This window comes from Triticum aestivum, chromosome 6D, assembly GCF_018294505.1.
Source record: "Triticum aestivum cultivar Chinese Spring chromosome 6D, IWGSC CS RefSeq v2.1, whole genome shotgun sequence".
Taxonomy (NCBI): domain Eukaryota; kingdom Viridiplantae; phylum Streptophyta; class Magnoliopsida; order Poales; family Poaceae; genus Triticum; species Triticum aestivum.
The window spans coordinates 263,372,676-263,399,837 of NC_057811.1; the positions used below are offsets into that span (position 1 = coordinate 263,372,676).

The 27,162-nt window shown below is 49.5% G+C and overlaps 1 protein-coding gene across 1 annotated transcript in view; it reads left to right on the forward strand.

Annotated features, from left to right (window-relative positions):
• The window catches only part of LOC123142576 (mucin-2), a 153,716-nt gene extending 136,496 nt beyond the window's left edge, over positions 1 to 17,220 (forward strand). The window contains exons 2-4 of the mRNA XM_044561432.1: positions 14,907 to 15,682; positions 16,715 to 16,802; positions 16,891 to 17,220. Of these exons, the coding sequence (XP_044417367.1) occupies positions 14,907 to 15,682; positions 16,715 to 16,802; positions 16,891 to 16,902 (876 nt within the window). The 3' untranslated portion in view covers positions 16,903 to 17,220. The remainder of the gene's footprint in view (positions 1 to 14,906; positions 15,683 to 16,714; positions 16,803 to 16,890) is intronic.
• Positions 17,221 to 27,162: the final 9,942 nt, after the last annotated feature.

Here is a 27,162-nt window from a genome sequence, read left to right on the forward strand (position 1 = left end):
CGTTCGTTTCCTGAAACAAAGGGTGAAAGGGGTTCAGAGCAATGGGAATAAGTATTGTGTCTGATACCAGAACAGATCGCAGGAAGGTGGCTCGTGAATTACATACGAAGCCAAGCGTGAGGAACAATTTTGGAAGACAGGGATGTACAGGAGAGTCGGGTTTCGATCCTGTGGATCTGTGGGTTATGGGCCCACCATGTGGGTTAAAAGCAGGAAGGCACTAATCATTTTGCACGGTCATGATAGCAAGGCATGTCAGAGGATAGCATGTCAATTATGTTGGCAACAACATTGGTACCAAGGACGAGGGACGAAGAGAACCATTTTCCTGGTCGTTAAGACGAGGGTGACCAATAGGCAAAGTTCTCGTCCATCGGTGGCTACCAAAATTTCATCAACAATAGTAACAAGGTCTTACTGACAGAGTTTGTACACCTAGGTGTTTACATAAGCAGGGAATTATCTCTGCTCAGATATGATAGGTTACAAGAAAGTTTAAACAAAATAATGAAAGGGAAAGTGTAGACTCGAATCAGTTATCAGTGTTCTCGAGTGTCTAACAACTTAGAACCCGTGGAAATTTGGAATCGACAAGAAATAATAGTTGATGAAGAACTCATAAGAAGTTATGTAGTTCCGTGATATTCTTGAGATACAAGAGGGTAATACTCGAGGGTAAACATACTCAGACATAGATAATAAGCATACACAAGCATAGTTCAACCATAAGTACATAGTTCAACCGTCATTAAGCATACTCAAGCGTACATAGTTCGATCCCACATCTCATCTCATCTGCCGGCACGATCCTGAAGCTTCTCCAGGTACTCGGCATACGCGTCGTGCGCCACCCTATGAGAATACTTTTGCTTGAAGGAGCCAACGGCCCATCCTCTTGCATGTGCTAGAACACTTCGATACGCGTCATGAAGCTTGTGGTTGCAAAATGGGCATTGATAGCCGCCGTCCGAGGTCCTAATACGCCTGTTATGCATTCCCGCATAAAGCTCCCTCAGGATTTGCCTCTTGTACCTCATCTGGCCATCTTCATCCTTGTTGTCCACATCGTCTGACAACACCTATACAAATAGTAAAACAAATTTGGCATCAAATCAATAATTACACGCCGTGAAATAGGATTAGGAATTTATTGCTATTTTTTTATACATATCCAGAGATTATGGTTTGATTTTTAAGCACAGTCATCTATGTACATACCAATCTTGAAGAAAATAATGGCACAAACATATATGTAGGTCATTCAAAATCAATTGTCAAGTCTTGGCTAGGAATTATTAGCACGAACACTAACCCTAGTCGGATTACTAGCAGAAATCATTTGCACAGATGAAACAACTAATCACTTATGACTTGTACCATTCAAACAATCAATACACTACACGGATCTAATGAAACTTACTCAGATTTCATGGATTGGGAGAACATAACCATAGGATTTCTATTTCAAAAAGGGGGAGGCAGGAGTAACCAGAGAAACCCTAGGATCTATTTGACACATAAATGGGTATAGATGACTAACCAGTTGTCCGTCGTCGTCGGAGTCGTCGCCGGGGTCGTCGCCTGAGTCATCACCAGAGTCGGTGTGGAACTCTGCCTCCGGTTGTGGAAGCTCGACGCCGTCGACGATGTTAGGGTGCAGCGATACCTCATCGGCGGTGACGGCAACCTCTGTCTCCATATCCACGCCGTGCTCCGGTGCTTCAGCAGCCCCGGCGTCGCCACTCCATCCGATGGGGTGCTTCGGCGGCATCCTCATACACTGATAGCTTTGAGGACTGAGAGCAGCATCGAGGATGCAAGCGGAGAGAGAGGATTGCGTGTGTGGCAAGGATGGGGGATGCGGCCAGTCGGGCACACCATTAATATGGAGTAGTGGGAGAGAGGCAGACGACGGTCAAATCGCTGGCTCGCCTCCCGGTGAGCCTGCGCACCGGACTGCTGGCATGCCTGCCGTCATTTCACACAGCTAATCGCACTCCTCTCGATGACACTGCACAGTGAGCACGCCTCTGTCAATTCACACACCTGCACGCAAGCCTCCCGATCTGCCTGCGCGGTGGACTGCTCGCATGCATCCCGTCAACTCACGCCTGCTCGCACGGCACACGGGTCGCGTGGCGGCACGTATACTGTTTTTCTATTTGGATGATTAATGCTGCCGCTTTATTGCTTAACCGAAGCATGTCACGTATCCATTCTTGGTCTAACGCTCACGGTTCGAATAAATAATCTGTTTGGGATATTGGTTCCCAATTATTAATAATCTCCCATTCGTAAGAAGATAAAGATTACATCAAAACTGGTCTCAAATTTGAAAAAAAAAGTACAATGCCACTTTGTATTGGTGTCCATATGACAATACGATAAGTTTCATGAACTTCAAATAAGTTTTGGATGTACTAAATTTAAAAATCAAGATTCTCAATGTTTGAAATTTCTTGCACGGGGAGTAAACATGCACCGAGTGAAACACATGTGCTTTTGCAATCCATTTAGGTGCATTGTCACGTGTGCATGTAGCTCAAATTTGATTTTTGCACATTATACCCCTAGAAAATCAATCAATGTACTAAAAAGTCTTAATGATCTCTGTTTTTTTAAATTAAAACGTCCCTCCTTTGGTAACATATGTTCACCGCGGGATAATTTAACATGCATCATAGTTGCGGTGGATTCGCGGTGTGTGTGTGTGGGTGTGTGCGACTGGGGGGTGGCGGGTGGCGCGCAGTACACTACGAGTTGTGAGTCACCGTGTGGGTTGGCTGTTTTGTGAGGCAGGTGCCACATCAGAGTCGTGAATTCGTTATTTAAAACATTACACAACCCTTTCATACATACATGTTTTGGCCACATGCAGTCGGTGGTTGTCCTACACGACACTCGATACTCTCGTGTGGCACTTTTTGTGGGCCCGCGAGGTCGTCGTCCATCACTTTGATGAACAGTCGGCAGTGAGGTTAATTTGACCAGCAAGGTAGAATCTCTTTTGTTTGTGTTATGGTGGGAGTATATATATAGTACGCGTCAAACAGGTGGGAGGGGACTGGCATATATACTATACGTACGCGTCCGTGAACAAGTGCACCTCACTCAGTGTTGGAACTTTTCAGTTTCCGAGGCACGTGCCACATCAAAGTTCTGAAATTGGCTATTCAAACATCACACAACACCTCTTTGGGCCACATGCATGCAGGCGGTGGTTATCCTAGCTAGGACACTCATGTGTGATGCTTCCATCTGTGGGACCACGAGGCCAACGTCGATGCATGCATCACTTTGAGCTACATCGGGAGAGGTTAATTAATTTCACCGTCGAGGAGGATTCTTTTTCGGTTGTATTACGGTAGAAGCATATAGTATGCATCAAAGAGGGGGAAGGGGACCATCATATGTAGCACGCTTCATGAACCTCGCTTTGTGTGGGGACTTTATGGTTTTTTAGGCATGTGGCACATCAAAGTTGTGCATTTTGGGTATTCAACATATGTTTGGCCCACATGCAAAGCGGCAGTGGTTGTCCTCTCGCACCCACTTAAGCGGTTATCAGCGATATCAATGCTTTCCATCTGTGGGCCCGCTTGGTCCATCAATACTTTTTGCCTGACAACGAGAGAGGTTAATTTGACTTAGGAGGGAATTATTATTTTTTTGTAATACGATATATATATATATAGGTCATGCTCTAGGATGACATGATACAGTTTGAGCACACACATGCATGTGTACGCATGAATCCCTCCCATCGAGTAGAAGTGGCTAGTACAACGACATGTCATGAACCGATCTTGCTCTGTGTCGGGATTGTATGATTTTCGACGCACGCGCCACATCAATGCTATGAAATGGTATTCAAACATGCATGCACGCATCACCTCCATACATATGCATGTAGTGGTTGTCTTCGAATGGTACACTCCCTCGCGTGGTTATCAGCGACAAGCCTATATATTCGTGGGCCTACGTGGAGATCCATGATCACCTTGACCGACAACAAGATAGGTTACCGTGGCGGATTCTTCCTTTGGTTCATGTTATCGTAGTATAGGTCATGGTGAGATCCAGACCTAATTAAGTTTGAGCGCATACTATGCACACATGCATGCATGAATTCCCGTCATCGGCTTGAAGTGTGGTGTGACATGCATATGCATCGTCAACCTAACCCTCACTCAGTGTGGGGATTTCTGGTTTGAAAGCACGGTGCCACATCAAAGTTGTTCCATTGTGTATTCAAAACACACTCTCCATACATATGTTTGGGCCACACGCATGCAGTGGTTGTCTTTGGGGTCTAGCTACTTGCGTGATTATTGGCGAGCTAGCCCATCTCCGGGGTCGCATGGATGGCCATCACTTTCACCAACAACAAGACAGAAGTTGTACGACGGTGGATTATTCTTGGTCCGTTTTACGATCCATCTTGGTGAGATGCTTCTCTGGCCCGCCGACTAAAAGTGGGTGTGTGGGGGCGGCTGCTACTTCGCACTTTGCTAGGTGAACCTCGGTTGGGGGGCATGCATTCATAGCTTAGGATTCCCTTCGTGCCGATACAAGGGGGCAAGCAATACCGTGCGCTTTGCGAGATAGGTGCCACATCGAAGTTGCATTTGGTATTTGAACATCAAACCACCCTTTTCTTACATATATTTGGTCCACATGCAAGTGTGTTCGTGTTCTGACCCTCTCCCGTGTCATTTTTCGCCAAATTTATGAACATTAGACAAGTCCGATGACGCAACAGACACGGTTCACTCACACTAACCGTGTGCCACGCCGGTGCCCCTGTCATGCACATCCGCATAGTACATTGGGCTCCACGAGGCTTCCCCTCTCAAAAATATCTACCCGCCTGCAGCTTTTTCTGTTTGATAACACACGGTTATTATGTTTCCATCGTGTGTGATGTTTCTTGTTCCCAATCCCGCATGCATCCCTCGAAAATATTTGCCTGCCTCGAGGGTTTTTCTATTTCATAACACATGGTTGTTATCTCTGGACCGTGTGCGATGCACCATCATCCAAATTTTCAATAGCCCTGGCATTTCACTCCCGCGTTTGACTCCCGCGTAGTAAAATTTTAGGAGCGCGTCATTTCCTCAAACACACCCCTGCCCCCCTCCACACACACACACACACCAAAACCTCCTTGGGGGGGCGCGCGCACACACACACACACACACACACTCCCTCGCTCGAAACCCTAGCAAGGTCTCCGCCGCCGCCGCCGCCGCCGCAAGGCCTCCATTGTCAACATCGATCGGTTTGCCCGTGCAGCTTACCCACCGATCTCCATACCCAGGCCACCCTAAGTTTCTTAGATGACGCCTGCCAAACGCCCCCTTTCCCACAGATCCCCATCCCCCACTCCAGAGCGTCGCAGCCTAAACCCGGCTACGCTTCCGTGGAGCTCGAGGAGCGACTGGCCCAAAAGAGGTGTATCGCGGTCTCTTCGCCCGACGTCGCCGAGGAAGCTGACGACCATTACTAGCCACAGACACTCAATCAACGGGCTAGAGTATGTGGGTATGTCGCGGATGCCGACTACGACATCAAGGTCGTCGACAGTGACGGCCTGAGGTGGGCTATGTCATAGGTTAAGTGGCCCACCCCCAACTCCTCGGGTTAAACCACCGTCGATCTCAGCCATGGCCCCGCCACTGATCTCCTCTGGCTCGCTGTCAAGAATTTGCCATCCTACATCGCCATCGAGCCCCTTTTTTCATTTCTGAAGGACACGTTCTACAACGCTGGCTTGGGATCCACAGATTCCAAGTCAGGCCTCATCAACGGCGACCACGAGGAGGGCACCCCCTCCTGCTCTTCCAAGGGGAAAGAACCCATCTGCTCTTCCAAGGGGAAAGAGCCCGTCTCGACATCAGGGAGGGCACCCTATAGTCGTGCTCTTCCAAGAGGAAGGAGCCCATCTGCGACAACATGGAGCGCATCCAGGGTCCGAGCTCTTCCCACGAGAACGAGCCCATTTGTGACAAGTGAGGAAACCCATGATTTGTTTTGTCGTGCCTCTTCACAGGGGGGAACCCATGATTTGTTTTGTCGAGTCTCTTTTGTAGTGTAGTGAGAATATGTCTAGTTTTAATTGCTACATTTGGTTGTTTACAGTATGCCTTGTTTATTTCAGTTGTTCATAATGTGATGCTCTATATCTGCAATTATTTACTATGCAGTACATTTCATCAATCTAGTTTTAAACATACCGATAGGAATGCATATATATTTGCTTGCTGTTAAGCATGTTATAGCTAGCATATGCCTCTTTTAAAGTTTTTTGATTGTTTGGTTGTTTGTAGTTAGCATATGTCCAGTTTCGAATGCTATCTTTGGTTGTTCGTAGTATGCCTTGTTTATTCCAGTTATTCACAATGTGATGTTCTATATGTGCAAGTATGAACTGTGCAGTTCAATTTCATCAATACCAGTTTCAACAATACCACTATGAATGACTACATTTAGTTGCAGCATCTTGTAGTTAACACACCTTTCCATTTTTATTTAACAATAACCAGTGTACTTAGACCGGCACAATACCAGTTTGAATGACTATGTTTGCTTGTTGTTAAATGTTGGGCCTATTGCAGTTAACACACCTTTCCACTTGTTTTGCTTTACTAGCGTGCTTAAACCTGCACACTGAAACTATCTTTTGGAGATTGTAAGTGCATCTAGTGCCACCCCTAGTTGGTTTTGGAGTATTGACGACAAACTTGGTTGAGGGACTAATGTGTTTGTGAGAATTGCAGGATAACACAGATAGTAGTCCCTTATTGATTCGGTTTACCTACCAGAGATGACCCCTAAAAATGTGTGAAGACATTGAAGACAATGGTGGTTCGTGAAGACATTCACGATGAAGATTATGACATGTGAAGACAGTCACTTGAAGACTGTGGATTCGAAGACATAGTTGTTTCGTAGTTTCCTTTTCTTCTTTATTGAGTCATAGGAACCACCGTACTGTTAAGTGGGGTCCCAGTGAACAAAGTCGGAGTGACTGATGTGATGCTCAACCAAAATCCTTTGTCTTCGAGCGAAGACAATGAGAGCAAATCTTATCCAGAGCTAGATGAGTCAGCTTTGCTTGTAGCCCAAGTAAAGCTGTCGTGTGTGTTTGAAATCCGACCATTGGACACGTGTCGGTTCCTTAGTGACCCAGGGTCATTTCGGATATATCAGGTCGGGTTGCCTCATGGCTATAAATAGCCCACCCCCTACACCATAAATTGGTGGCTGCTCAGAGTTAGTGCACGGCTTTTGTCGTTTGAGAGCAACCCACCTCCGAAGCCTTTGAGAGAGAGATCCTTGCAAGGACAAAGCCCAAAACACACAGAGCCAAAGAGTGTTAGGCATCACTGAAGTCTTTCTGTCCGCGTGACCTGAAGACTTGTTACACTTGAGTACTGTGAATCCTCCAGCCGGTTAGGCGTCGCGTTTTGAGCATCCAAGAGCCATTGTGGATTGCCGGTGAACGAAGTCTGTGAAGGTTTGGAAGTCTACTTTGAAGACTTACCAGAGTGATTGGGCGAGGACTGGGTGTCCTTAGCTCAAGGGGAATAAGGTGAAGACGCGGTCTTCTGAGTTCAATCTCAGCCTCCTAACCAGACGTATAGTTGCCACAATAACTGGTCTACTAAATCCTTGTCTTCACCAAGAAACTGGTTCTATCCCCCACTTCCCTTTTCATTTTGTCTTTGTGAAGTCATTGCTTGCCTGTCTCATCTGATTGACTTCACTGAGTGAAGACTATTTCCTGTTTGGCTTCATACTGTCTTCCATCCTGATCCATACTACCTAGCTGATGATAGTCTTCATGCTTTCACTACATTTCTTACTTGACTATGACTTGTCTAGTGTAGTCTATCTTCTGCTGCATATCAATAGGTTCATTTCATTTGTTTGTCTTCAAAGACCTCGTGTTTTGAAAACTTTCATAAAAATCGCCTATTCACCCCCCTCTAGTCGATAACTAGCACTTTCAATTGGTATCAGAGCAAGGTGCTCCCTTGTTCTGTGTGATTCGGTTTAACCACCTGGAGTTTTAGCTATGTCGACTGCAAGGATAATCAAGGTCTCCGTTGCGTGCCCAGTCTTCGATGGCACTGATTACCCCTACTGGAAGAATAAGATGCGCATGCATTTTGAAGCCATTAACGTCGACCTCTGGTATGTCGTCAAGACAGGCATTCCCAAGGTCAGTGAAGGTGTCACCGCTGCTGATGTCAAGAGGTTCATTCAACTGGATTCGACCACCAAGAACATCATCTGTGGTCATCTGACCAAAGGACAGTATGGCCGTGTGAGTGCAGTGGAAACAGCGAAGCTGGTCTGGGACTGGCTGTCCAAGGTCAACAAAGGCATCTCAACTCAGAGAGACTCAAGGATTGATGTTCTTCATAACCTCTTCAACCGCTTCAAGAAAAACGACAATGAGAATGTCCAGCTCACATTTGATCGCCTCACTGATATCACAAATGAGCTTCGCGCTCTTGGCGCCACTGAGATCACCAAGCACGAAATCGTGAAGAAGCTTCTCAGATCACTTGACAGCTCATTTGACACCCTAGCCCTGATGATACAAGAGCGCCCTGACTTCAAGGATCTCGGTCCGTCGGACATACTTGAGAGACTCAACACACACGAGTTCCAGCTATCTGAGAAGAGAGACATCTATGGCCCCAACTATGGCCGAACTCGTGCTTTGAAGGCAAAGGTTGTTTCCTCATCTGAAGAAGAATCTGACTGCAATTCTGAGGATCCTGGAGACATTGGAAAGGAGCTTTCTATGCTCGTGAAGAAGTTCCAGAAGTTCTTCAAAAAGAATCGCTTCAGAAAGTCTTCAAGATCCAGCTCAAAAAATGATGAGGCTTCCACTCGTGACCACAAGAAGAGAACATGCCACAAATGCAAGAAGCCAGGCCACTACATCTCTGAGTGCCCTCAATGGGACAAGCAATCTAAGAAGAAGAAGAAGAAGAAGAAGAGCAAGGAATATGATTCTGACGACAAGAAGAAGAAGAAATCCTCAAAGTCGTCGTCTCACAAGAACAGCTCATCTAGCAAGGCTCGTGCATTCGTTGGCAAGGAGATGGATTCAGAGGAGGAGTCTACTTCTGAGGAGGCGGAGGTGGAGTCTGAGGAGGAGTCTGATTCAGGCGTGGCAAGCCTGGCTCTAGCTTCGGCATTCGCCGCCAAGTCCATCTTCAACACTGAAGACAATGGTCATGTCGCCGATGCTAAAGCCGATGATGAGGACGACTCTGCTCCGACCTATTGCTTCATGGCACGAGGTGCCAAGGTAAACTCACACGATGCTTACTTTCAAACATCTAGTGAAGATGACTCTGAATGTGAATCCAAACCTAGCTACAAGACATTTGCTAAAATTGCAACTGAACAACAAACTGCTATGGAACATATTCAAAAGTTGCTAGACAAAAGCGATGACATGTTGGACGCAGAAATGAATCGAACTCAATCCTTAATTGAAGACATTAAAAATCTTCACGTTAAGTACGAAGAACTTGAAAGTCGTCATGAAACACTCTCAGCTACTCATGAGAAGCTTTCCTACGATTATCTTTAAAGGAATCAAGAACTTGAGAATCTGAGAGCGTCTCATGAAGATCTTCAAAAGGAGAATGATTCACTTCGCGCCCAAAAGATCAGTTCCGCTTAGGTCGACTTTGTGCCACCATGTTTAAAATGTCTTGAGCATGATAATGTTGTCTCTGTTGCTGAATGTTCTACTGCTGCCAATGTTGCAATATCTTCAACTGCTGATGTGTTTTCTAACCCCTCTTCTAAGGATACCGCTACTATTGCTGATGAGAATGCTAGGTTGAAGACATTGCTTGAAACAGGGATGAACAAAAGCCTCAAAGGGCATCAGACACTATGTGATGTCCTTAAGAAATAGATTCTGAACCGAAACCCTAGGAAAGAGGGTGTTGGGTTCGAGAGGAAAATGAACGTTGATGGTTCATACTGGAAGCCTGAGCAGTACCCCAAAACCACATGGGTTGTTGCAAAGGGACCTTCAGTGGATCCATCTACCTTATCTGGTTTCACTTGTGCTAACCCTATTATCATTGATGAATCCTTTGATGCAAATTCTAAGCTGTTTAAGAATCAAAATGGTGAAGTGTTTGCCTGGTTTATTGGTACTAACTGCAGGAATGGACCACCTATGAAGAAGATCTGGATGCCCAAAAGTTGTCTTGAGAAGCTTCCTATGAATGTTATCATGATACCACATGGGAAGAAGACAAACCCCAGACCAAAGTCTTCATATGGTTCAAAGGCTTCATACAGACCGAGGACCCCTCGTGGTCACCCTAACGCCAATGTTTTGCAGGAAAACCATACTCGGACTTATGAATATGAGTGTGTTTCATCAAACCGCTATGTTCATAAGACCAAGAACTTCTCTGCTTATTCTTATAAGTATTATTCACCTCCTGCAAGGCTATTTGCTAGGGCTCCAAAGCCAAAATTCTCAGATGTTGCACTTAGACTCATTGCTTCTAAGCCACCCCTAAAGATGTGGGTGGTTAAGAAGAATTAACTTTCTTTTGCGGGGAAAGGTCTCCAACCGGAAATCAAAAGCTTCAGGCGCTAATGTTGGGGACCTAAAACATCTTGTGGGATGCAAGATAAAGTGCCAAAATGGTCTTACTATGTATTTCATCCCAAGGTTTCTTGAGAATCATCCTATCTACCCTAACAAGGATCTGAACTTTGATAGTATGCTTGTTCGTCAAATGTTTATGCTTCACACTTCTCTTCGTGAAGCCTATCCCCCTAACTGCATTGTAGGGTACGGCTCCGAAGGCTACTGAGTGGATTATGGACAGTGGATGCACTAACCACATGACTGGTGATCAAAGTCTTTTTATGGATTCAACCCTACGTCTGTCTGACAAAAGTCACACACATTTGCTGACACCGGTAAAAGCAAGGTATTAGGCCTAGGTAGAGTTGCAATCTCAAAGGATCAGCACATGGATAAAGTGATGCTTGTTGAATCCCTTGGTTTCAACTTAATGACTGTCTCAATGCTTTGTGATCTAAACATGATTTTGATATTTGGAAAATATCGTTGTCTTGTGCTTATGGAATCTGACAAATCTCTAGTCTTCGAAGGGTATTGAAGAGACGATCTGTATATGGTAGATTTCTCCGCGGGACCACAGCTCGTCGTATGTCTTCTAGCAAAAGCTTCAGAGTGCTGGCTCTGGCATTGGAGCCTAGGGCATGAGGAACTTGCACACTCTCGCAAACAAGAAGCATGTCATTGGCATCGAGGGCGTCAAGTTCAAGAAGGATCATCTGTGTGGTGCATGTGAAGCCGGAAAGATGACTAGGGCCAAGCATCCCTCGAAGACAATCATGACGACAACACGTCCCTTCGAGTTGCTTCACATGGACTCATTTAGCCCTACTCACTACTCTGCCCTTACTACCACTGCATGCCTCTATGGCTTCGTCATTGTTGATGATTACTCAAGATATACATGGGTGCACATAATTCTCTACAAGACTAAAGTGCAGGATGTCTTCAGATGATTCACCAATCGTGCCATGACCAACTATGGCATCAAGATCAAGCACATCATAAGTGAAAATGGCACAGAATTCTAGAACACTGGCCTCGACACTTACCTTGATACATTGGGCATCACACATGAGTTCTCTGCTCCATACACACCTCGGCAGAATGGCATCGTGGAGCGCAAGAACAGAACCCTCATTGAGATGGCACGTACGATGCTTGATGAGTACAAGACTCCAAGGAAATTCTGGCCTGAAGCCATTGATACTGCTTGCCACATCATCAACCGTGTTTATCTTCACAAGTTCCTAAAGAAGACATCATATGAGCTCCTGACTGGTAAGAAGCCAAACGTCGGCTATTTCAGTCTTTGGTGCTAGGTGCTGGACTAAGGATCCACATCACACTTCAAAATTTGCACCGAAAGCACATGAAGGTTTTATGCTTGGTTACGGAAAGGATTCGCACTCCTACAGAGTCTTCAACCTCTTTCACTACAAAGTGGTTGAAACTGTGGACGTGTGATTCAATGAGACTAACAGCTCGCAAAGAGAGCACCTGCCAAATGTGCTAGATGAAGCTACACCGAGTGAATCTATCAAGCTAATGGGTACTGGAGAAATCATACCTACCGAGGAACGAACTGAAGAGGAAATCATCATTTCTGCACCTAATCAACATGAAGACACTACTCAGCCTGAAGCCAATGCTGAAGATGAAGACAATGATCAGCAAGGGCAAAATCTTCGTCCAATTCATCCTCGTGTTGCAAATTAAGTCCAGATTGAAAAGATAATTGATAGCATCAATGCACCTGGTCGACTCACTCGTTCAAGAGCAACACAACTAGCAAATTTCTGTGGGCATTTTGCATTTGTATCTATATCTGAGCCCAAGAAAGTTGATGAATCCTTCATGGAATCTGAATGGATTCAAGCTATGCAAGAAGAGTTTCAACAGTTTGAGCTGAACAATGTATGGGAGCTAGTAAAGCGTCCTGATCCTCGCAAGCACAATATCATCGGCACCAAATGGATCTATCGCAACAAACAAGATGAGCATGGTCAAGTTGTCAGAAACAAATCTCGTCTCGTTGCTCAAGGTTACACACAAGTTGAAGGGATTGACTTCGATGAAACCTTTGCTCCTGTGGCTAGGCTTGAAGCCATTCGCATACTATTATCCTATGCCAACCACAACAACATTCTTATATACCAAATGGATGTAAAGCGTGCCTTCCTCAAAGGCAAAATTGAAGAAGAAGTGTATGTTGCACAACCGTCTGGTTTTGAAGACCCAAAGCGTCCTGACATGGTATACAAGCTCAACAAGGCACTGTATGGCCTCAAACAAGCACCTCGCGCTTGGTATGACACACTCAAAGACTTCCTGAAGAGCAAAGGCTTCAAACCTGGTTCTCTAGATCCCACTCTCTTCACGAAGACATATGATGGTGAACTGTTTGTATGCCAAATCTATGTGGATGACATTATCTTCGGCTACACTGAAAAGAGATATAGTGATGAGTTTGAGCATATGATGCAAGAGCAATATCAGATGTCCATGATGGGTGAGCTGAAGTTCTTCCTTGGTCTTCAAATCCGTCAGCAGAGAAATGGCATCTTCATATCACAAGAGAAATACCTCAAAGATTGCCTGAAGAAGTTTGGAATGCAAGACTGCAAAGGGTACACGACGCCAATGCCAACCAAAGGCCAATTGGGCCCCGACGACAATGGTAAAGAGTTCGATCAGAAGGTATACCGCTCCATGATTGGTTCTTTACTCTACTTAAGTGCATCTAGGCCTGATATAATGCTTAGCATTTGCATGTATGCCCGATTCCAAGCGGCACCAAAGGAATCGCATCACTTAGCTGTGAAGCGAATTCTTCGATATTTGGCTTACACCCCAACACTATGATTATGGTATCCAAAGGGCTCAGAGTTTGATCTAGTTGGATTCTCAGATGCTGATTATGCTGGTGACAAGGTTGATCGCAAGTCCACATCAGGAACATGTCACTTTCTTATACGATCTCTTGTCTGTTGGTCTTCAAAGAAGCAGAACTTTGTATCACTCTTCATTGCTGAATCTGAATACATTGCTGCTAGATCTTGCCGCGCTCAGCTTCTATAGATGAAGCAAACTCTCAAGGACTATGGCATCCACCTGAAGCATGTGCCACTCTACTGCGATAATGAAAGCGTCATCAAGATTGCCAACAACCCAGTTCGGCACTCGAAGACAAAGCACATTCAAATCTGTCATCATTTTCTCAGGGATCATGTCATGAAGGAAGACATTGATATCATTCACGTCAACACTGAAGAGCAATTGGCAGATATCTTCACAAAGCCCTTGGATGAGAAAAGATTTTGCAAGCTGCGGTGTGAGCTAAATATCTTAGAATCCTCGAATGTCCTGTGAATGGACACACATCCTAATGCTTATGCATGTTGATGACTTAGATGTGCAACACACGAAGTAATGTATATCTTCAATTAATGAAGACTTACCCTCTAAGTGTCAATACATTAACGCGGAATTTGACTTCGGAGCGCCACGATAATTGTGCGTCGTGTCTGGGTCTAATACTTCATATACGGTGAGTAACGCCACCACCAAACTTTCTCGAAGATTTTCATTTGGCGTCATGATTGCATTATCGTCATATTTGGTTTGTCTTCAACATTGATTTGTCCTCAAGGTTTATCTTCGCAATGTTGATAAACCCCTATGGTCTTTTAACACCTGGTACTAATATATATTAGTGTGGATTTTTTAACACCTGGTGACTATGCCACCCCTATGGGTGATAGTGCCACCCCATGTAATCTCCGTTCAATGCATGCCTCGTGATCTGTGCAAAGACTATGCTACCATCATTCCTCCATCAGGATTTAGTTAATGAGCATGCTAATGATCACACTAATACGATCCCAGAAGACTATGTGTCAAACTTAAGGTATCATAATGTCAGATCATCGATACTTAACCAAAAAGATTCTTTAATAGTATAAAAGTATTGTACCTTCTAACTTTCTATAATAGTAAAAAAAGATGGTTGGTGATTAAAACTTATACCTAAAAGGAGTTCCCCATGAACTTAGAACATATTCCCCGAAAATAGATCCATGTGTATACATAGTATCAACATTCAATATTGGTATTATTTGGGGCTAATGAACTCGTTTCAGTATAAATAGACAGCTGGAAGACTAATCAATGGCAGACCTAGAAGATGCTACACAGATTTTAAAGTGACATCAGACGAAAGAGGTGACAATGCTCCGGATGGCAAAAACATAGTTATTAGGATCACGGCCAGTATAGAGAGCGATCTGATATCCCCGAACTTGCAAAACTAACAACTAAGAAAAGAAAAAACACCCACGCACCAGGCCACGAACTGCCCACACTCCCACCCGACCCCCATTCCCCCCGATGCCCTGCCGCCACGGCGACCTCCGAGATCCCGCCATGGCGCGACCTTCTGGCGCCGCCTCCCCCGCCTCCTCCTAGAACCAGCGCCACAGACCTGCCTCCTTCCGGCGTGCCGCCGACCTCGGCCCGCCCCAACCGACGCCGCCTCCTTCCGGCGCGCCGCCGACCTCGCCCCAGCTCGACCGACCTCACATCATCCTTTGCCGGCGACGGCCGGACCCCCGCGGCCGCGCTTCTAAGCTCTCCTTCTTCCTTCTCCTCACCCTCTCATCGGCGCAGCAGCGCCCTAAATCCTACGCGCATCCCCACGCCGCCACCAGGGCCTGGAACCCCAGATGTCGTCGCCGGTCTAGGATCCTGGCGCGCGGCCACGGGGCTATGGATTCCCGTGTGCACCGCATGGACCTGGATCCCACACGCCACCGTTGCGCCAAAGGATCCCCACACGCCGCCGCCGCCTACCCAAAGCGCCTCCACCGGCCGACAGCTCGGCGCTCCATCAGTCCCAATGGTGGATCCATGGTGGGCTGCTGGATCTCGTCCCCTCCTCTGCGTGGAGCCCTGCTGGAGGCCCTCCTCCTCGACAGGATGCTGTCCACCTAGGGCCAGTGGGAGCAAGCCGCCGTGGCTCTCCGATGCTCCGGTGAGGTACTCCCAATTATCTCTACTGCTCTGGTGAGGCCACCCTCCTCTCCCTACCGTAGCCTCAAACTTTCCCTCGTCGCAGAAGAAGTTGGGTAATGTGGCGCTGCTGTTGATTGTCTAGGTTGTAGTCCAGAAAAGTTTTGGACAGAAGTTCAAGTGGTTCCACTCCTGTAATTTAGAGATATTGATGTTGATGATGATGTAAAAAAATTAACAGAAGTTCAAAATTTGAATGAAAAGGAAAAAATAGCTCCATTTTAAGAAGAAAACTGAAAAAGCCATTGCCACAGTGCCGACCATGAAGGTCTGATGTTGAGAAGGTCAGGTGCATGATGCATCTCCGGCCATCCCCTTCCCACCTTGGCCTTAGACCAAAAGATGACCTTCTTAGTTGATGATGTTAACCTTCATCATAATTTTTTTTGCTCTGTTGTGCGGTGGAAAATTTAATTTTGTTGTTCTGTGAGCAGCAACTTGAGACTCCCAAGCTCTGCAGATGTCTCTTGGATGTGGCGTTCTTCTATGTGCAGCTGATGGGAACTCTCTGCTGCTGGAACAATGAAATTAACCGTGCGGCTAGATCCCAAACTTTTGCTCATCCCATGCGCGAGAGTACATCTATCGAAGTTTACCTTGTTGTTTCTCTAAGACGTTCAAGTATAATTGTTTAAAAGGTTCAGTTATGACCGCAACTGTGGGTTCAGATATACTCAGCACTAGGCTACCGCTACCTACAGCAGAACCTTGACTTGCTACACATGGGCTGCACTTCATGTTTACTTCAAAGACAGGATACCATATGTGCAGTGCCTCATGTGTATATCAGCTAGCTAATGTTTCTGCAAAAATTAGTGTTTGTATATAGCTTGTATGTACAAACATAGATTTAGCCCATTTTGGCACTACAATTGCATAGTTTTGGTAGTTCTACTTGTACATAGTTCATACAATTTGTTTCTTTGTCTACTGATGGCTATGGCAAATACGATGCTACATGGGAAAATTGTGACGCACCTTCGCTTGGTGCCGCCACAGGACCAGTGCGCCCTCCTGTCCTCTGCTTTTATCTGTGCGCAGCTATGTGTCTCGCACCATGGCTTGCCCCTGCTGCTGCTGGGAACAGGTAATTTTTTTGTTAAAGTTTGTTCATGGCTTCAATTCGTGTGTTAAAAGTTCAGTTCAACTTTGTGCATAACTATTGTTTTTGACAGTCAAATTTGTGATTGGCTTCGAAGACGTTCCACGAAGTCCCACTACATGTATACGTCATGTTCTTCAGAGATGTTCCGTGAAGTTCTACTACTGCTGAGCGACACTGTGGGCTCGTGTGTGCGGGTGCCAGTATGGTGTGCTTGGTTCATGTGTGCCTTGCAAGGTGCATGTTTGCCATGCTGGATGCTGGCCAGCTCGCTCTTCCTGTGCATCCATGCTGCTCTAACCACACTTGTAAGCAGCAGCTAGTTCTCTCTCCGTGTGTTTATTAAAAAAAGGAAGACCCCAAATCAATAAAAGAGCATCATGTTCTAGGGCATGCGTGTTGAGTCTGGTGTCTCGTGTGTGCGCGCTCACCTTGTGGGAGCTTGTGTTTTGTGCTCCTGTTTCGGTCTGCACGAGGAAGTTTAGCCTTATCTATCGGCGTTCTGGGAACGGGGGTCCACAGACTTGCCTGCCTGCGGCCCACAGCGTGGTTAAGCAGCAGACCGTACGGCCATCTTCATTAGCAAGACACCCAAGACCCTCGCGAGGGTCCAAGCCTCGCGAGACGGACGACGCAAGACTTCCTTTGGAGTGGCCTAGCCAGGCAGGCTCACGAGGAGCGGAGATATTAAGGCGAGGCAAACCTCACGAGGCTCTCGTGACGTGAGCCATGACGAACGGTATCAGGCGGGCGCCAGTGCGCGTAGTGTTCTTGTTTTCTCTTTGGTGCTAAGGAGGCCAGCGCAGGTGAAGAGTACCGAGGCATCAGGCAAAGGTTGCCATATTGGTGCAACGAGATCAAGACCAGGAGGACGGCTAGGCGGAGGTCATCGTGGAGCCCAAGACGGTGTCAGCCCAGGGCTTTTCGCAGACGAAGACCGCTTTTGTCAGGATAGCTTGTACTAGCTGTCCCCTTTCAAATTTGCCCGCCGTTGTTGGCTCCCTTCCTGCTCGATATTTGGGAAGAGGATCAGGGCCTATATAAGTAGATCTAGCCACCACAGTAGAGGCAAGTTGAACTGGACGAATCCTCACGCCACAAATTCACAAGCACAAGAACACCTCAACCTCAGGAGGCTGTTCTTCCCTTGTATTGTTCATCATCAGCTCGAGAGGCAATCCACCACCACCACACTGGAGCAGAGTATTACACCACAACGGTGGCCTGAACCAGTATAAACCTCGTGTCTTTCTGTGTTGTGAGTTCGACGAGTTCATCCGCAAGATCTTAGCGAGCTAGAGCGTAGATCGGTAGGAGGGAGAGACTTCGCGCGCACCCCAGTGTTCGAACCTTAAGGGTTTGCCGGAACCCCACATCCGACATTTGGCGCGTCAGGTAGGGGTGCGTCGGAGCTCCTCTCCACCAACCTGCGCCTCGTGCCGCCGCGCTTCGCTCCCATGGCAGGTGCGCCGCCACCCGCCTCTGTGACCGACACCAGCAGCAGGGAGTCTGGGTACCGAGCCCTGGCCCCCGCCCTGCGGCGAGTGCAGTGGCCAGCCAAATTCAAGCCAAAGATGCCGCCGCGTTACGACGGTGCGGCAGATCCGGCGCCGTTCCTGCAAGATCATGGCCAACTGGTTCCCCATGGCCCTCGCCGGCGAGCCACGCGCCTGGCTGCTCAACCTCCCGGGATCCACGGTGGCGTCCTGGGAGGAACTCCGTGACCTCTTCACCGCGCGCTACGCGGTGCCAACGCACCACGCGGTCGCGGCGCTGCTGGGTGGCTCTCAAGCACCGTCTTCAGATCGCCACGTCAAGCCTTTCTTCCGTCAGATTGGGGCAGCCTCCAAGCGCCCGGGGGCTCTGCCGGGTTGGGCTGCGCCGGAGGCCGACCTCACCTTCGATTCAGAAGACCACCCCGGCTCCACCGCCGGCTCTGGCATGCTCCCGATGCTCTGCATGCCTATCATCTCCAACGTGGCCGTCACCAAGACCCTTGTCGACGGCGGTGCCGGCCTCAACTTGCTCTCCGTGGAAGCCTTCAGCCTCCTCCACATGCCGCCCGAGCGGCTCAACCTCAGCAAGCCTTTTTCGGGAGTAGGTGGCGGAGGGCCCACTCTCTGGGGCAGATCCGCCTCCCCGTCACCTTCGGCACGCGCGACAACTACCGCACTGAGCTGGTGGACTTCGACATCGCCCGCATCGGTCTCCCGTACAACGCCATACTCGGGTACCCGGCTCTCGCTCAGTTCATGGCGGCGACTCACCCGGCCTACAACCTCATGAAGATGCCAGGGAGCAAGGGCGTCCTCACCATCAAGGGGGACACTAAGGAGGCCGTGACAGCGCTCGCCTTCAAGATCGCGACAGCAGCGCAGCCAGCCGGCGCCAGTACGCCTGAGGCTAAGGAGACCGCGCCCGCCAAGAAGCAGTTGTTCACCCAAGACAAGGCGGAGACCAAGCAGGTGCCGGTTGACGAGGACGGGTCTTCAGGAGCCACATTTACCATAGGAACCAGCCTTGACCCGGGACAAGAAGAAGCTTTGGTGAGGTTTTTGCGCGCAAACAAGGAGATATTCGCGTGGGAGCCCAATCAGCTAGTAGGGGTCCCGAGAGAGGTGATCCAGTATCATCTGAGGGTGTGCCCCAACGTGCGCCCCGTGAAGCAGCGGGCGAGACGGCAGTCCGCTGAGAAGCAGGCCTTCATCGTCCAGGAAACAGGCAAGTTGGAGGCGGCTGGTACCATTCAAGAAGTTCGATACCCAGATTGGCTGGCGAACCCCGTCGTAGTACCGAAGAAAGGTGGAAAGGAACGGATGTGCGTCGACTTCACCAACCTTAACAAAGCTTGCCCCCAAGATCCGTCCCCCCTTCCGCGCATCGATCAAATCGTTGACTCCACCACCGAGTGCGACTTGCTATGTTTCCTGGATGCGTTCTCTGGATACCACCAAATCAAGATGGCGGTGGAGGATGTGGAGAAGACGGCCTTCCTAACACCATGCGGGGTGTACTGCTACACCTGCATGCCCTTCGGCCTGCGCAACGCGGGCGCAACCTTTCAGCGGCTGGTGCACATCGCCTTGGGGCGGCAGCTCGGCAAGAACACAGAGGCCTACGTTGATGACATAGTGGTCAAATCTCGCGAGGCGAGGACATTGATTCAAGACTTGGAGGAGACCTTTGAGAGCTTGCGCCAGGTGAACTTGAGGCTTAACCCGGAGAAGTGCGTGTTTGGCGTCCTCTCCGGCAAGCTACTAGGGTTCCTCGTATCCCACAGAGGGATCGAGGCGAACCCGGAGAAGATCAAGGCCATCGAAGACATGAGCCCACCACAGACCCTCAAGGAGATGCAGAAGCTAGCAGGGCGGGTGACCGCGTTAGAGCGTTTCATCTCCAAGCTAGGCGAGCGCTCCCTACCCTTCTTTAAGCTCATGAAGAAGAAGGGCCCCTTCGAGTGGACCCCGGAGGCCGACCGGGCCTTCCAAGACCTCAAGAAATACCTCACCAGCCCCCCGGTGATGGTGGCACTGCGGCCTCTCGAGCCTCTGGTACTCTACCTTGCCGCCACCCCGTACTCCGCCAGCGCGGCGCTGGTGGCGATTCAGGAGGAGCGCCAAGACAAGGGTGTGCCGCGCCAAGCCAGAGCTGATGCAGCGCAGGTTCAGGAAGGCTCAGCAGGGCCATCAACGGCGAAAGACCAAGCTCAGCAGGGCAGCATCGCAGAAGCTCCTGAGGACGGTTAGATTTCAGGAAGCCCTCCACCTTAGGATATGCCACAACCTCTGCAAGACCCGAGCCTCAACAGTGTGCCAGCCCTCATCGAGCACCCGGTGTACTTCGTCAGCACCGTATTGCGGGACGCAAGGGCACGCTACCCCATGCCGCAAAAGCTCCTGCTCGCACTCTTGGTTGCCTCGCGCAAGCTGCGACACTACTTCCAGGGCCACCCCATCAAGGTCGTCTCATCCTACCCATTGGAGAGGGTACTTAGGAGCCCAAACTCAGCCGGAAGGGTCGCGGAATGGAACATCGAGCTGCAAGCGTTCCAGCTGGAGTTCAGCACCACCAGGGTCATCAAGGGAGCCGCGCTCGCCGATTTTGTGGCAGAATGGACAGATGCCCCGGCTCCTGAGGAAGGGGAAGACCGGTCCACCTCCCCAGGAAGTGAGGCACCAGACGGCTGGGTCATGCATTTCGATGGCGCCTTCGCGCACCAGGGCGCGGGGGCTGGAGCAGTGCTCATCTCGCCCACTCAGAACAAGCTTTACTAAGCCGTGCAACTCTGCTTTCAGCACGGCGAGAAGGTCTCCAACAATATCGCAGAATACGAAGGCCTCATAGCGGGCCTGAAGGCTGCGGCGGCTCTGGGGGTGAGGCGCCTTACCGTCAAGGGCGACTCGCAGCTCCTCGTCAACTTCTCCAACAAAGTGTACGAGCCGAAGGATGAGCACATGGAGGCCTACCTTGCAGAGGTGTGCAAGATTGAAAAGCAGTTCTCGGGCTTGGAGCTGCAGCACATGCCCCGGGGCACCAACAAGGAAGCTGACGACATCGCCAAGAGAGTATCCAAGCGGCAACCGCAAGAGCCCGGCGTCTTCGAAGAGCGGCTCTTCAAGCCATCGGCTACGCCACCTCTTTCAAGCACGACTCAGCCTCGGGAGGAGCTCCCACAGCCCCCGGCCACGGGAGCCCCAGCTTGCGGCCCAACCTCAGGAGCTCGGCTACTCTTGGCGCTCGAGCCCCATGAGGAGTGCTGGACCAAGGAATTCAAGGAGTACCTGATGCGCAGGACGCTGCCGAAGAAGGAAGAAGACGCAGAGCGCATGGCCCGACAGGCCACGGCATACTACATTCAAGACGGTGAGTTGTACAGGAAACAGCCGAACGACGTCACGCTGCGCTGCATCTCCAGCGATCAAGGAAGGGAGCTGCTGATTGACATACACGGCGGGGACTGTGGACATCACTCATCGTCAAGGACCCTCGTCGGCAAAGCCTTCCGCAGCGGATTCTATTGGCCCACAACACTCAACGATGCAGCCGAGCTGGTGAAGTCCTGCGAAGCTTGCCAATTCCACGCCAAGCAAATCCATCAGCCCGCTCAGGGCCTCCAAACCATCCCGCTCACGTGGTCGTTCGCGGTCTGGGGGCTGGACATCTTGGGCCCATTCCCACGAGCGCCAGGGGGCTACCGCTATCTCTAAGTCGCCATCGACAAGTTCACCAAGTGCGCGGAAGTGGAAGCCGTCCGTACCATTCCAGTCGGCTCTGCTGTCAAGTTCATCAAAGGCCTCGTGAGCCGCTTCGGGGTCCCCAACCGCATCATCACAGATAACGGCTCGCAGTTTACTAGTAACCTCTTCAAAACCTACTGTGCTAACCTTGGAATGCAGATCTGCTACGCTTCGGTGGCTCACCCCAGGAGCAATGGTCAGGCCGAACGCGCCAACGCTGAGGTCCTGAGGGGTCTCAAAACCAGGACCTACAAGAAGAAGCTGGAGGCCTGCGGCAGGGGCTGGCACGACGAACTCCAGTCCGTGCTGTGGTCCATCCGTACTACCGCTACCAAGCCAACGGGCGAGGCCCCATTCTTCCTCGTCTACGGAGCCGAGGCAGTCCTCCCTCACGAGGTCAAGCATCGCTCCGCGCGGGTCCTGGCGTTCGACGAAACGCAACAGGACGCCATGTGGGGGATGGATCTTGTACTGGGGGAGGGACGCCGACGCAAAGCCGCATTGAGGGCGGCGAGGTACCAACAAGCGTTGCGGCGGTACCACTGCCGCAACATCCGCTCCAGGACGCTCGAGGTGGGCGACCTCGTCCTGAGGCGGGTCCTCTCCAGGGAAGGGCTGCACAAGCTTTCGCCCATGTGGGAGGGCCCGTTCCGGGTCGTCCATGTATCCAGGCCGGGAGCAGCGCGCCTGGAAACGCGGGACGGGATACCCGTCCAGAACGCCTGGAACATCCAGCACCTCCGGAAGTTCTATCCATGAAGCAAGGCCCAGAGCCTGAGAAGAAAGGCCCAGAGCCTGTGAAGAAGGCCCGGTGCCTGTGAAGAATCGCCGCCCGTGACACTCTCACGTAATAATGAGTGGGGCTGTACACGCCCCGGAGTCTCAGGAGCGCCGGCCTCAGGCCCTGGGGCTCCCTCCCACGCCTAGTGGACAACACTTAGCTCCGCGCTGGTGAGAAGACTTGAAGACTAGATTAGGTGCCGGACGCGGCTTTTCATTTGCTTTCCGTAGTTGGCTCGCTTTTCCTTAATCGGAGTTGCTCTTGGTGTTCGTTGCTAATTTGGCTCCCTAGCCTTTTACCGCTTTTCGGCTCTGGTTTGCTCATGTTCTCTCTCTCGCTCGCATGCCTCGCGAGGGGGCTAGGCAGGTGCCCTCACGAGCATTTCTCTTCTCTTTGCCTTCTCGCGATCTCTTCTCTTTGCCTTCTCGCGAGCCACCCTCATTCGAGTCTGGAAGCTGGCACATCTCTCCTAATCCATGCCCCTCGGGTACCGCGATACAAGGCGCCAAGTCAAGGCTTGGGTGGACGGCAAGTCCTTTAGTGCACCTCCTAACGAATTTTTTGCAGTTTTCGAGCAACACAGACACCACGTGAGGAAAGGGTGCCCCAAACGCATCAGGTTAAGTTATCTTTGCACAAAACAACAACACGGCATGGGAACGACACGCACAGTGCATTAACCAAAGAACCAAAGTTCGATACACGCCCCTCCGGGCCCATACTGGTTTCGTTTTCCGATGTAGGAAAGAAAGAAAAACTAAGCAAAGCAGCGATGCAGCAATCCGCAGAGGGAGGCCCTTGGCGATGCCCCGAGCCTAGCCAGAGCCCTCCTCGCGCTTCACGGAGGAGCGACGACGAGATGACCCGCTGCCTCCTTCGAAGCGGGTGCGGCGGCGCGGCGGTTGGTCGTAGCCACCACTGCTGGAGCTGTCACCGGAGGAAGAGCCACCGTAGCTGGAGGAGACGCGGTCGCCGCCGAGGGCAGGCTCGCCCTCATCCTCATCACGACCATCACCAAGGCCGAGCACCTCCTCACCACCGTTCGTCTCGGGGCAGCACCGGGCGCGGTGACCGTCTTCCCCGAACACCCTCACATAGAGGGTCGATTCACCATCGTACCTGAAGTGGAGGGTGCACCGCCTGCTCAGGCCGCGCGCGCGCGGGGGCGAACGTCTGCCAGCCGCGGGCCAGGGCTATGTTGCCCGCGGCGGAAGTCTCGACCGCAACCCAAGAGGCCCTACTGCAGCAGCCGTCCGCCTGCAGCCAGAGCCTGCCCGGACCAGAGGCCGGCAGTTCGCCGGCGAAGAAGCGCGGAAGTTGGAGCCAGTTACCGGCCGGGCTCTCCGACCAGACAACGAACTCCGGCGACACCTCAGCCGAATGGAAGCGCGGGCGGGGAGGCCGCGCCACCATCGCGCGCCTTCCCTCATCGGCTGAACCACCATTGATGGGGCGATCCCCTCCGCGCGCCACGATCCCACCTCGACGGTGGGCCACGACGGGGGTCGCGGCATGCTTGCGCGGACGGCCGCGGCCGCGCTTGGGCGCCGGGGAACCGAGGCCCTCTCGAGGGGCCTTTCCTTTCTCGATGGCAGAGAACTTCTTTCGTGGCGCCATCAGTGGCACTGCGAGCAGTGGAGCAGAGAAGCAAGCAAGCGGGGAAGAGATGGGCAACAGGGGCTCCGCCCCCCCTCTCCATTTATAGCAAGAGAAGGCCAACCGGCGTCTCCCACGATCGCAGGTAATGATGGGTTTTCCTTGCATGTCGCAGGGACTTGTCAAGTCGTGCAGTTGCCGAGGCAGCGTGGGGAAGCGAAGACGCCCACGTCCAATCAACCGCCACGCGTCGACCGAGGCCGCAGGCTTTTGGGGCCCGTGGTGCTCCGAACTTGACCCTTGGCTTCACCGCGAAGCCAAGCCCGAGCGCACCTTGGGCCCGGGGGCTACTGTCGGCGTTCTGGGAACGGGGGTCCCCAGACTTGCCTGTCTGCGGCCCACAACGTGGCTAAGCAGCAGGCCGTACGGCCCATCTTCATCAGCAAGACACCCAAGACCCTCGCGAGGGTCCAAACCTTGCGAGGCGGACGACGCAAGACCTCCTCTGGAGTGGCCTAGCCAGGCAGGCTCACGAGGAGCGGAGATATCAGGGCGAGGCAAACCTCACGAGGCTCTTGTGACGTGAGCCATGACGAACGGTACCAGGCGGGTGCCAGGCGGGCGCCGGTGCGCGCAGTGTCCTTGTTTCCTCTTTGGTGCTAAGGAGGCCAGCGCAGGCGAAGAGTACCGAGGCATCAGGCAAAGGTTGCCATATTGGTGCAACGAGACCAAGACCAGGAGGACGGCCAGGCGGAGGTCATCGTGGAGCCCAAGACGGCGTCACCCCAGGGCTTTTCGCAGGCGAAGACCGCTTTTGTCATGATAGCTTGTACTAGTTGTCCCCTTTCAAATTTACCCGCCGTTGTTGGCTCCCTTCCCGCTCGATATTTGGGAAGAGAACCAGGGCCTATATAAGTAGAGCTAGCCACCACAGTAGAGGCAAGTTGAACTGGACGAATCCTCACGCCACAAGTTCACAAGCACAAGAACACCTCAACCTCAGGAGGCTGTTCTTCCCTTGTACTGTTCATCATCAGCCCAAGAGGCAATCCACCACCACCACACCGGAGTAGGGTATTACACCACAACGGTGGCCCGAACCAGTATAAACCTCGTGTCTTTCTGTGTTGTGAGTTCGACGAGTTCATCCGCAAGATCTTAGCGAGCTAGAGCGTAGATCGGTAGGAGGAGAGACTTCGCGCGCACCCCAGTGTTCGAACCTTAATGGTTTGCGGGAACCCCACATCCGACATTATCCTTTCTAAAAGTTCAATGTGTATGTATGGGAATGCACATGGGGCACTGTGTTTGCATGAAGGTCATTGAGCACCAATATGTATATATGTTAACAGTTGGTGTCTAGTGGTTGTTAGATACCACTTTGGCCTGAACATTGCCTTTGTGTGTTGTTCTTGATAGAGATTGAAATGCTTCTCTGTAAATATAAATTAGAAATCCTAGTATATGTGTTCTCTCGAAAAATATGTGGATCCAAACAAAAAACAGTGGATGAGAGATTCATAGTTTGTGCCTCACAAAGTTCAAAATGTTTGCTTTCAAAAAAATATACATCTTTGGGGTGCGAATATAAAGAAGCATTTCGAATATAAATTTCTCCATCACTAAAGAATAAATCGAGAAGTTCATATTAAAAAAAAATAGAGTGGTTCGATGTTATACCAAGGAAGAAATAAAAGTGTAACCAAGAAAAATTGTTAAGTCTTGAAGTTCAAATTTAATTAATTAGAGAGTTCGAAGAAAATGTTGTAGGTGTTCAAAAAATTTCTCCCATGGATTTTCCCATTATTGAAAAGCGATGACAAAAAAATAAATTTATATCACAGATAAACTAAAAAAATGTAACAAAAAACATACTTTACACATTAAAAAACTCAAATGTCATATTAGAATAACAGCGCACTTGAAAAACTCTAGAAAATACATATCACACCATTTTTTCCGTTACAAATGAATAACATCAAGAAGTCCAAATTGTAAAAACCAAGAAGTTCAATTTTTAAAAATAGAATAGTTCAATGTATATGAAGAACCCAGATTTTCCTCGTTACTAAATGACAAACCAACAAAATTGAATTAAACTAGATATTTTCACTAAATTTCTCCATCACTAAAGAATAAATCGAGAAGTTCATATTAAAAGAAGAAGCTTACGTACATTTCTTTTAGGTAAGCTCATATACATTCAGGGAGACATTTGACATAGAGAAGTTATTACATACAAAAAAGGTGTGTATAGTGAAAAATGTCGAGGAGTTCAAGGTCAACCATTTAGAAAAGATTCAAAAATTGCGCAGATTGGCTCTGTTTTTTTACAAATATCGCATAAGTTCAAAAAAAAGACAGCCGAAGTTCGGAGTTCTACTCACAACACACCTTAAAAAAACCTAGAAGTGGAGCGGTTCAATGATTACTAAAACCTCAAATTTCTTCAATCACAAAGGACAATCAAGAAGAGCGGTTCAAAAGTAAAAGACACTTAGAAGCGGATATTTCACCATTTCTAAAATAAACAACAAGAAGTTCAAATTTTAAAAATAGAGAAGTTCAAAAATCATAAAAACGACTTTCATTGTTTCTAAAATTAAAAAATCTCTAGAAGTTGAAATTGAAATAATGAACGATTCAATATTTATTACAAAACTAGGATATTCTCTTTACTAAAAGAAATAAATCAAGAAGTCCAAATTACAAAAATAGAGAAGTTTCATAC